The 12,732-nt window shown below is 35.8% G+C and overlaps 2 protein-coding genes across 2 annotated transcripts; both read left to right on the plus strand.

The window, feature by feature from the left end:
- The first annotated feature begins 52 nt into the window (after window positions 1–52).
- LOC113500846 lies at window positions 53–2,215 on the plus strand. Its single transcript, XM_026881744.1, has one exon. It carries the CDS (start codon window positions 166–168, stop codon window positions 1,918–1,920), a length of 1,755 nt encoding a protein of 584 aa, XP_026737545.1. The 5' UTR covers window positions 53–165; the 3' UTR covers window positions 1,921–2,215.
- A 12-nt stretch (window positions 2,216–2,227) lies between these two features.
- Window positions 2,228–6,004, plus strand: LOC113500845 (probable glutamate receptor). The gene has a single exon (XM_026881743.1). It carries the CDS (start codon window positions 2,255–2,257, stop codon window positions 4,031–4,033), a length of 1,779 nt encoding a protein of 592 aa, XP_026737544.1. The 5' UTR covers window positions 2,228–2,254; the 3' UTR covers window positions 4,034–6,004.
- The last annotated feature ends 6,728 nt before the right edge of the window (window positions 6,005–12,732 follow it).

Genomic DNA, 12,732 nt, shown 5'->3' on the forward strand with positions numbered 1-12,732 from the left:
CCATGTTCCATTAACAGTAATTGTTCCGTTTTCAGCATTGTCCGTGATTGCATTCCAATTAGCCTAATTATATTTATGGGACAGATAAAAATCTGTTACGTGACGTAAATGTTGATTACATGTACACGATGTAGTTGACGTGTTTACGCTCATTTAGCATCAACCATGGCTATAAGTGACTACTATTTATCTTCCAGTACAAATGACAATTTAAACTTAGGCGATGAGGCCGTCAAAGTTGCGCTCCAAAATTTTAATTTGCAATATACTACATTCCTATATTTCAATACAACTTTTTTCTATGGAGTTGAATTATTTTTACGAGTGTTCGGTCATAAAGTAGTAGTAAACAGGGGCCATTTTAGACCCGCATTAACAAGAAAACTCAGTCAGTTCGTTATATTCGGAAGTGACACTTCCGAGGTAGAACAATTTTTCAACGTGATAAAAGAATATGAAATGGACAACACTGGGAAGTTTATAATTGTTTGTCAGTCAACAGACTCAATTGACTGCGATGAACGAACTCTGACGAGAATGCTCTGGGACTACAAAGTTGTTAATGTTGTGATTATCAAAACTGAAACCACCCAAGCCGTGTGTTATACTTATTACCCTATCGCTGACGAAGCTTGCAATAACACGGCTCCAGTGAAGCTCGAAAAAGGCCAATATGTAAGAACATCTTTTGGGGCGGTATTTGAGATGAAATTTAAAAATCTCCAATTGTGTCCTTTGATTGGTTCAACATTCATTCAGACGCCGTACATGAACTTAGTTTTTGGCAAGCCTGTGGGTTCTGATGGTGACCTTCTTAGAATGATAGCAGAAGGGCTGAACACCAGTCTTGAGATGATGACGCCACACCGCGGCGACGGTTGGGGATGGAGAGAGCCCAATGGAACCTGGATGGGATCTCTAGCTGACGTCGACGAGGAAATAGCTAACTTCTCCATGACGTCTGGTGCTGTCACTCTGACAAGGTTCTCTGACTTTCAAATGTCCCTAAATTATTATACTTCCAATGTAGTATGGGTCTCTCATGTAGCCCCCGTACAGAATGAAGCCTTAAAATTAATGCATCCTTTTCGGGCATACTCACGAATCGCTTTGATCGTGAGTTTTCTAATCGTTGTTATATGCGCCTTCTTTGTGAAATCGTGGTTTTGGACCTACATGTGTCGTACGAGTAACGCGGAAACGCCTTCGAAGAGTGTAGTTTTTTATGCTTGGATGGTCTGCATGGGTCAATCACTCATTAAAATGCCGACCAAATCATCTTTCTTACAGATGACTATGCTCTGGGTTTGGTACTGTTTTCTCATAAGAACGGCGTACCAAGTTTATTTAATCAGTTCCCTTAAAGGGAAGTTTTACGAAAAAGATTTTGAGACGATTGAAGATGTTATAAACGCGAAATATTTATTCGGTGGCGGTCCAGCGCTTAAGGATTATTACAGCGAATATCCATCTGTTTACGATAACTGGGTTAACATTAATACTGCGGACATCATACCGACTGTCCTTAATATTTCACAGGGTATGAAATTCGTAATAGCAATGAATTCTGATACGGCTAAAATGGTAATCAGGAAGCATGCAGCTAGTTTGCATATATTGCCTCAAAAAGTAGTAACCAGTCCAACTGTGATATTTTTTAAGAAATTTTCGCCGCTCGTGGAATCTTTCAATTTGATGTTGAGCCGTCTCATCTCATCCGGCTTTCCTTCTAAGCTCCATCAGATATATACTAGTGTAAAGAAGATTGATCACGGCGGCGAGGAAGGGGAGACCCTACAAATACTACATTTTACCGCGTGTTACTTAATTTTAATATCAGGGTGGGTAGTGTCCTTTATTTTCTTTATTGTAGAGTTTTATTTTGGCAGATATTATCAACACCCTACCGAGGATTTGTAGGGTTTATCAAATATCATTATGGATTCAGACATCAATCGATTATTTCTAGTGACTAATTCTGGCCTCCCCTGTAATTTAATCCGTAAAGGATGTACCTTCAAATGTTCGATGAATTAAAATGGGTAGCCAATCTAAAAAGATCTACAATGCATTACTAGAATCAATCTTATCTACCTAATGACGGAATATTGGCTGCCATTTAATTTCATGACATGAAAATCAGTAATCAGGGCACATGCATTCGTAGAAAACAATAAATACCAGATTCATTTTTTTACGATCCGTTCGTGTCACTAATAAGTTTCTATTGAACGTGAAAGTTCTGTTTACGAAGATGAACGAAGTATCGTCAAACAATAGTCACTTGCTGCATCCCTTGAAAGACCCGGCGGCTTCCATTGGTCTACTTGCGGCTAAGGTAGCATACTACAACTTTGAATGGCGTTTCGTGACCGTCGTCATGTACTTCTCTTTAAAGGCCATAGGATTGACCACGTTTTTGCAGCATTACGAAAAGCCAGTGGTTCTCAAGCTTGGCGAGTTTAAGGCTAGTCGACGTCTTGAAGTCCCTCAAATAGTAATATTTGGAAAAGATCACGTTGAAATTTCGAAATCCCTTGACTTCCTCGTAAACCTTAAATATGACACCAATGCTAAATATCTTATTGTTTGCACACCAGTCAGAATAGAGTGTGATGAGAACTATATATTTAAAGCCATTCAAAAACATCTGATCCCAAACGTTATAGTTTTAAAATCCACCCTATACACTACAGAATTATTAAGTTTTACGTATCGAATCGCTGTACCAGGAAAGTGCATAAATAATACTCCTTTTACAATTAATTTAGACAAGGATTGTATTAACAATACGTGCTTCAGAAATCTTTTTAAAAATTATTTAAGAAATTTTTATCGTTGCCGAATCAGAATATCGACCGTGGAACAACCTCCATTTATGTATTTATATAATGGTACTAGAGAACCCTCCGGGATTGACGGTGAGATCATGGCGTTGGTAGCGAACTTATTAAACGGAACTTTATGTCTTCAAACACCACAGGATGGCAGTTACGGCGGCCATTATATCAACAATAACTGGACAGGCTCTTTGGGTGATATATACAACGGTCGAACCCAAGCTTCAGCAAGTGCTTCACCTCTAACTGTCCTTAAATACGAACATTTTGAAATATCTTATACGTATTATTCTATGGACATCGTGTGGGTCACTAAGCTGCCAGCACAAAGATCTTCTTGGGAAAAACTTGTGCGCCCCTTGAACCCTTACCTTCAAGTGTCATTAGTATTCATGTTTATTGGTATTATCTTTATGAATGCAATGTGCAAAACTAGCATGTGTCGCAACATTGGAAAATCTTTTGAAATGGAGCCGCCGAAATATAGCTTGTGTTTTTATTCATGGATCTTGTTCCTCGGCTTGCCCATACTTAGAGAGCCTGCCAACAGAAGTTACCTGATAACAGTTTACACCTGGATATGGTTTTGCTTTCTCATTCGGTGCGCCTATCAAGTTGCTCTCATACATTCCTTGAAACAGCCGACTTACAGGCGTAACATACAAAACTTTGATGAAGTTCTGCGTAGTGGTTTGCCGTTCGGTGGACAACAATCATTGAAAGAATATTTTACTGAGGATCCTGAAATATATAGTAACTGGGAAGTGATTCCTTCTGAACATTTATACGCGACCCTCGACGACTTATTGGAAGGTAAATCGGACTATGTCTTAGCTACAAACAAGGAAGTGATGAAACGGTACCTGGTAAAATTCAGGGGTCAGAAGAAACTGCAAATAATCCCGAATAAAATTGTAAATAGTCCCTTGGTTATATATTTTAAAAAGTATTCTCCCCTTTCGCATCCAATAAATGATATGCTGCGAGTTGCTTTCGAAGGAGGTTTCGTGCATCGGGCGTTTGAAAAGTACGTGGATAAACATACAATTTTGTGGAAGAGAAAGAGTTACGAAGTCGAACCTCTTAATATGGATCATTTTGCTGGTATCTTCTTTTTATTGCTTGCGGGGATGGTTTTATCATGCACTTACTTTATTGTGGAAATGATATGTGGTAATCTTAAAGACGAATAAGCACTTTTCGTTTTAAATTATGTATATTGTTGGTACATTCGTTTCGAGATAGGTGTTATAAAATGTTAGACTTAATCACGTTTCAAATTAATGCAAGATAGTTATGAAATACAAATGTTATGCAAACTTTAACATCGTTTCTATTGTTTTTATTTCAGTAACCCCTTGTGTCCTCTCCACTTACTTAGAATACATTTTTACATGGGCTTACCTCAAGTCCCTACTTCAGGCAAATCCAAATTCTCTTTGTTCTAATACTTTAGAATTAATGTCTAGGTTCTAGTCTAAAGGTATCGGACCTGTAGACAGTACAATTTCGAGGGAGCGCTAACATTCACGAATCGACAAATGTGGAATGTCAGGCAAAAAGTAGATATAAACATCTACATTGGAACATTCTTTTCACATGGGAAATTACAGGTCATCTAATACTTTTCTGAGTTCCATAGGTAGGATATTGCAGTAAGAACCTTGTGATTTGTTTAAATTTAATCCCTATAGATCGGCATTGGCTTTGGAAGGTTGTGACGATTACATGGTGTCTACCAATCTACGGGGCTACCACAACTACTATCTGCAAAAAAAAGCGGCATCTTCGGCTCTTTCAAATTTGCAACAAGATTACTCCAAATTGTGCCGATAGGCCCCAAATTTATTCTCCGTTCCTAAGATTTCAAAATATGAATAAAGTTTGTATCATTCGCACGTTGAAAGTTATCCTAGGTAATCCAACATGGCGCCATTTTCATATGTGCCCCAGATTCGTAATGGCCGATAAGCCTGAAGCCATGTTAGATTTTAATCGGGAAAGTGCTTTTAATAGGTTCGTTCTGTTAGTATTACGGCTACGTATTGTTCGTGATATTTCTGAAAGGCTGTAATGCTCTAAACCGTTTGAACTATAAGAACTATTCTTCTACACGCTTCAGCAAGGCCGGATTTAGAGTGCCACAGCAAAATGAATTTGTGTCAAAAAAGGGGAACGGTGTACAACATTAGGTAGCTAAGAAACATACCTAGTCATTAGTCAATCAATTGATAAATGATCATGCTCCTAGTCTTTTCTAAACGGAAGCTGCTGAGTGTTTGTTTGTGTTTTACCTACATATAGAAATTGTCTGTCTGATCTGCAATCAAGTCTTCGTTACGGCGGCTCTTGGTACTCTCTGCTCTCTGACAACTCGTAACCTCTACACCATCAAAGATGTTTAACGCAATTTAGCGTGCCTTCTGAAACAGAAAGAAACTTGACATGCCATACATGGTCATCCACCTAGGTCCTCCTGAGTTCGATCGACCGTGCATCTTTTGCTTAGCAACGTACTCCTCGATCGAGGATACCTATTCATCAATGATACCTATGAACTTTGTATAATTACATGCTTTTAATAACTTTCACCTTGTTCCGTTACCTGTAATCAAATCTTGCAAGTTAAATTTGACCCACTTCCTCGATTCCCATTGAGCTTCAATTTTGTATGAGCGCCTACATATGTAATATGTAGATGTATGTAATATGTTGTATGACAATGCAATATTATGATAAGATGGAGCTGATCTGATGATCTTGGGCTGGAAAATGACTCGTTTTTTACGTCCTGAGAGGTAGCTACCTACTTTAATTCCAAGCTAAAATAAGCTTAAGGCAAGCTAAAATAATTGTTTTAAGCAAGCCTTTTGAACATGTTCAAGTTTCGAATATAGAAAGAAAAATACTAAGTACCAGTGCTGTTGCTGATAAATTCTTGATCGGAGAAAAAAAGCTAGTAAAACTACTTAGCTAGTATATTCTAGGACCTTTTCTACGTTTATTTTATACATAATTTATACTTAAAAATTAAATTTATTTTGCCATTGTTAAACAAAACTTCATTTTACTTAAACTTATTTACGTCACCAACACACCCTCCACTTTCGCGCGCTTTTCTTCCTTTAAACGTCAATATTTACATGAATCTCATAATAACTTTTGTACAGGCGCCTTGAGATCGCATTATGAAATTCCTTAGAACATTGTTAGGCTAAAATTTCAATTTTATAAGATGTATGGTAGTTTATACAGTCCCTGTGTGGCGAGCTATGTCTAACTATGGTATTACGAAGAATAAATGTTGCCGTTGTATAAGCGAGACGCCGTTACGTTAAGTGTATAGGGCTATCACGCTTCAACAATATAAACGGTTATGTTTGAAGTGCTCATGGTATAGGGGCTGAACTTAAACTGCATTGAATATTTAAAGAAACCTCTGTCGTAGCTCAATTGTCGAGTTAGTCCGAACGGGTAATGCATGGAAGTCGTGACGACCTAGTTATTAAATTTTTAAGGAGTTTGCAAATGATTTGTAGAAAATGAGAAAACCTTCGTCATACTGCAATCTAATAGTCCTTAATATCAATCTATGATATTAAGGACTATTATGAAAAACTAAATCCTACGACTGCACGGATCGGCGACAATAACACCGATGACTAAGATTGGATAAGTCAATAATAATTCCCAGGTAAGACAAATACTTTTTATCCGGCTGTATTTGTGCTTGCAATTTGAACGTTGGGTTCGATTCCCACTCAGGACATATTTGTGTCTGAGCACGATGAGATCCGTGTCGGGTGTAATTTATATTAACACAGATATTTTTATATAATTTCTTCATACAAAATATTTCATAGAATACCTAAAACCATTACCAGCTTAAAAGTTTCTCAAAGCTAGGCGTATTTCCATACAGAGAAGGATAAACAAAGTTAGCCAAACTCCAAAGACTTTAACTATAAAATGAAATTAGAAACAGTTGAAAAACACAATTATCACGCTACTCGGGATTCATAGTTTTGTTTCTCACTCGATGTGAATGCTTCATTAGTTACTCTTGTTTGAATAAATAAGTTTTGGGTAGGGGTAGATTCATTTGTTTTTCGTGATTGTGACAGTGTTATTAAATTATTTGAAAGAAAATCGTATGGTCTATACAAGGCATCCACTAAAAGTAATATTTAAGTAAGGTTTAAAATTACAAAATCATTTTTTATTTGTTTATGTTTTTAAAGTTCTGTCATAGGTGTGAAGAGGAGGGGGTTTGGACTACTAAAAAATCCATCACACGTTTCTTTATAATTAATTAGACTTGTGCACTAGAATAGTTTTCAATTCAAATTCAGAACAAAAAACACAAGTAATTCAATTTATGAAACAAATTAATGTTTTTTAAAAATAGATAATAATTATTTAAGGTACAGTCACAGCCAAACTTCCACTTAGCAGAAAGTTAGCGCCTGCGCGATCCTTGTCTACCAATCTGTGATGTAGTGAGCCCAGAATTTCGGCCAGTGCCTGATATGAACTCAACCAACGCCGTCGTCGACGGTACCAGCCGATTTTCCGAGCGAAAGTTTACGCCGCGATTGTATTCCGAATTCAAAGTTGTGCGCGGCCATTATTAAATTGAAAATAAAAAGTTTCGTGTTCTGTATTTGAATTTAGTTTAAAAAATGAATGTGGTGTTTTTGACTGTTCCTGTTTTTTTGTTTTGCATAGTTTATGCTAAAGGTAAGTTTTTTTTTTAATTCTATAAATGTACTGGATTTAATTATTCATCCAAGTTGTTACTAATTTTGTTACTGTCTTGCGATAGTTTTATACATTGTTTTTACTATTTCCGTGTTTTTAAGAATAGTTTTAATCATTCAAAAGATTTTCTGAGCAAATAATCTTTAGTTTTAAGTAGAAGGTAAACTTGGTATGTCAGTTCGTGTGTTGGTTTATAAATATGACTTGTTTGATATTTATTAAAAAGTTTATGGTCACAAACGAATACAAAAAACGTAGGGGTTGCTTATTTTACAAGAAATCTCTACCAGCAAAATCGCGTTAGGAGAAGTACCTCAAATATATCTTAATAATTTTTTTGTATACCTTTTCTATTTCATTCTACTCAACAGTGTTATTATTTAAGTTATCATCAACTTAGTAGCAGTAGTCAGTGTGGCTGTGAAACGTTTTTTTAAACGAGTGGGATAACAAACATTGCGAAATCCCCTTTTTCGCTTATATTTGTGTCACACCGATACTGGTTACTGAAATAGGCTCTCTAAGCTTGACGGGAACCGCAAGTGGCAATAATGCTTAACATAATTAACTTTAAAGGGTAATTAAAGTAAATTATGTATCCTTAATTATTTGTAAAGTTTAGTTTTAATTAAGTAACCGCCGATGCAAAAGGAGTAGTGATATAAGTTGACGTGTTTGTCTCTCTGTGGCATCGTAGCTCCCGAACGGATTGAGCGATTTTAAATTTAGTTTGGTTTTTAATAAAGTTGAAAATAAATGTGTGAGTATTCGTATACATTTTTAATAAACTGGTCGAGCGATTTCAAAGTTGTGAGTTGTGAATGTTTTTATTATAGGGAGTTGTTGAAATCATGTCGCTTTAACATTTTTTCCGCCGTAGTTTTAACAATAGCAAACCATGGTACTTTATGGTCATGAACTTTTAACCTGCAACTTTACTCTCGAAACTGGTTTGGTCTTTTTTTAATTATACTATAGAACCGAATCAAAATGGAGAAGCGACCTAGTGTTATCAGCGTCGTTGCTGTGGAGGGTAGTTCCAACTCGTGCCGCTACACGCATTGGCGCTAGTATCGGGTTTCGTAGCACTTACTTGGCCTTAATTTCATTGTATCATAACTCGATTGGGGCAAACCTACTGATCAAGTCAACAACATGTTTCAACCGATCTTGGTATATTTTGGACACCGCTCACGTATGGGAATTAGAACTTCCACCAATAAAGCAACAGAAGATTAAAAAAAATATCCATACCGAAATTTCAATCAGATGACGACGAGTTTGTGTGAGATCTTCAATATATATGTTTGAGGAAATTTCGTTTTCTTTATTAACGTTATTCTTCCTATTTCCGCAGAAGCGTTAATTAAATAAACCAGACTTGTAAAAGACACATAAATATATCAAAGAACGCGGTACTAAAATTTTCTATTCTATTCATAGTACTTCCTATTCCCCTAGTGTAAATGGCGAACCTATTATAACGTAGGTCACAAAATAATTGAACCGTCAGATGTAACTCGTAGCTCCGTAGCCGGTTACGTTCGTAGCCGTAGCACTTAGATAAATTGCTACACTAAATGTTACTTTATGAATTTCATATTTTGCGTACCCACAATGAGGTCGTTTGAAATTCTATTACTTTACCAATTTCATTGCTTTACTTTGTACTATTAAATGATATAAATGGAAGATCACAAAATAAATTTTCTTTGTAACCATTTTTGATACGCTTACCAACCAGGCTCGTTCCATGCGGCTCAGAATAGAGAGTCGTGGAAGGATTTGGGGGAGGCCTTTGCCCAGCTGTGGGACACAGTAGGCTAGGAAAAAAAACCATTTTTGTCGTTATATTTTATCTAATTCATGTAGCAAAAACATTTGCCACAAAATGCGGTACTTTAAAAAAGAAAAATGTTAAAACTTAGGTACATTTATTATCTCCTCAAATCTATTTAAATTCTTGATCTTCAGAGAAATGCATTATTTTTTAGATAACCTAACCTTCACTTACGAAAAAGTAGTAAAATAAAAAGACTTTTTAGATAAACATCAACCGAAAAGGTCCAAATATATTAAGCTAGATAAAAACAAAAAACTAACTTCAAACTAGAATAAAAAGGAGGTTTTATGACACATAAAATAAAACTATGGCAATAATAATGATAGTACTAATGCTACATTTCCTTGCTCTGGTCTTACTACGGGTATATAAATTAGTTTTAACTTTTGGTAAGTAGTTTTTCGTGTAACTCCCGCGTGTAAACCTACTGCTTTTTAACGGAAGCTAGACGATGCACTACAAAGCGGAGGCACCATCAGAAGTGGTGGCAGATCTTCTGAATGGCTGGAACTTCGGCCTGGATCTGTTGAAAGACAAAGGCCCGATTTTTCAATCGTCAGATAACTTATATTTGAGGAATAATTATGGCCATTTGACATATTTTCGTCGAATAAAAGTTATCTGGCGATTGAAAAATCGGCCCTAAAAAATATAAATAATTAACATCAACTGAAGGTTATAAAGGGACTATTTAACTATATAAACAGAAACAGACTATATTAACAGAACTTTTACCTACACTGCCACTTTAAATCCGTCCAAAAAAATCAAACATGTCCTGTATTATTATTATTAGAAACCATCCAAATAACCCAAATGCTAGCCTACACAATCTCTCGCTACATCGAAATGATTTGTGATTCAATAACCTTTTTTTCTTCTTCGTGGACGGTAAAATCAAACAGCAAATATTTCTTTAGGTCCCAAACCTTAGGAAAACTGAAATTCTATTACAAATCTATAAACAAGAAATTCCTAAAGGGTTTCCTTATATTTTGTCCCAAGATTTAAGGAGAAAAATGTAAAACACAAAAGTAAATAATATATTTAATTAGTTTGGATTATTGTGTGAGTTAGACATCAATTAAGCATTGGTTAAATAGTACCTTGTCTAAAAAGTATTAATTTACTAAAATCCAAAGTTTGTCTCTAAGATATCACATTAGCGATAAGGCCGCAGTAGCATATAATATACGTAGTGTCCGGTTACAATACCCTGACACTATATTATATGCTACTGATTTTACTGAAAACATTCCAGTTATGGTGTACAATAAAAAAACAATAACTTGAATATAGAACGATTTGACAACACGTTTGTACGTTCGTCTGATCACATTTTAGGTCCTGAGAAACACCGAAAAAGTATTTAATCTGCTTGTTTTTGTCACAGAAGCAAAATATTGGACACATAACATCCATTAGTCGAATACTCTGAGGTGTTGCGGTATTCCTTTACCTTTACCAAAACATTCGCCATTTTACCAGGGAATACCTTTTTTCTTTGATGTCACCGTTTTATTTTTTGTCTTTTTGAAGGAATTCGTCATTACAAACCTTTCGGCTTGGGAAAGGTGAAGCGTTATATCTTAAATCCCTTGGTGGCTGAGAACTGCTGAAGCGTGAAGGGCCAGAACCCTGAGTTAAATACATCAGAAGAACCTTTTGGAAAGTTATGATTGAGATGTGTTTTATTCTAACTTTTACCTGGGACTTTTTTTCTGGTCATTAAGATTTTGATATCTCAGATACACGCGAACCTAATCTACTTTGTGCCTCGTATCCCATCCTGCAACTCGTCAGGTATTTCGTTGCTCAAGGTATTAACCAAAAACGTACCGCGAGCGACGTAGATTAGGCGCGAGTATAAATCCGATTTATCAAACATACAGGGCTAATAAATTATACAATAGACTAGCAACAAACTAAGTACGTTTTACCTGCAAATATCGTATCCTCATTTTGCTTGGTAAAAAAATCCTATTTTTTTTTGCCACGTGTGGTTACGCACTACAAATTCGACTTAAAAACAAGATTAAGCTGTACAGTAATAACCAACATCCACTCCGGCGTCTGCCAATAGTTTATTAAAAGTAAACATAACCCTTTTGTATATCACCGCAGTCGGGTAACAGGATCCTATAGTTTACGTACTCCACCCAAGTAAATTCTTCTTGTAACGTATGAATGTAATAACCATACAATATTTTCATTAAATAAACAATAGGAACAATTCGATCGTATCCTTTTTGTAATAAGATTGCGAGCCCAAATAACAATGGCTAATATATATTACGTTATCTATTCTATTATTGTTTATGTAAGTACCCACGTTTCTGAGATTTGCAATATTTGGCGTTTTCGTCTTTGATTTTCTTCGAACCTTACCAATTTGTGGGAAAATTTCCAGTATATGTTTTAGAAAACCTGTGCGATCAATTTAAGGCTTGTATTGTAGCATAAAATGATTAAGTTCTATTGATAATTTATTGAAAATAAGACGAATGTTTACCATTATTTTCATTAATATACAAATTGGGTACCGTCGGAACTGGAAACACATAAACCGTAACTATATTACCATTAGGTAACTGCCTAAAATTGAGTTTTGTTAGTTTTGGGGAAAATTCAGGCTAATATGTGCTGTTAACACTGTAAATTATAGTTAAAATACACAAAGAAATATAGTTTTATGATATATTTATTTATTTAATTATCACACTAATCTACCATTACAGGTTACTTAACCTAATGCGGTAGCTAGGACTAAACAAAGGTCTAAGTATTTATGTGAACAAGGGCAACAATAGGAAGACCTAGTTTTTTTAATATTTTATTTAACACGGCAACTTACGGACAGTGTTTTTCATATACCTGCTTATATTGTTAAGACTTCTTCGTTATTAAATGATTTAACGGTTTACTCACGCCTATTTATTGGGGTAGCCCGACTAGTTTCGGACCCAACCGGAGTCCTTAATCATGAGCAGACGCGGCGGGATCGCGAGTCGAACTAGTCGGGCTACCCCGATAAATACGCGTGAGTAAACCGTTAAATCATTTAATAATGAATCAGTCTCACGATAGTTATTATAAAAAAAAAAGACTTCTTCGATAAAGGTTTTGTTTCGACTCACGCAATTTACAGTCATTTGGAGGGCGACTATTTAGTCTCATGTTTCTCTCGGACTGTTTGTATCGATTCCCGTGCCGTGAGACCGACGCCCACTTGACCAGTTTTTTTCTAACTATGCTTATTTCTTCATACTTACTCATCGTTATTATCAG

Source organism: Trichoplusia ni, chromosome 14, assembly GCF_003590095.1.
Source record: "Trichoplusia ni isolate ovarian cell line Hi5 chromosome 14, tn1, whole genome shotgun sequence".
Lineage (NCBI taxonomy): Eukaryota > Metazoa > Arthropoda > Insecta > Lepidoptera > Noctuidae > Trichoplusia > Trichoplusia ni.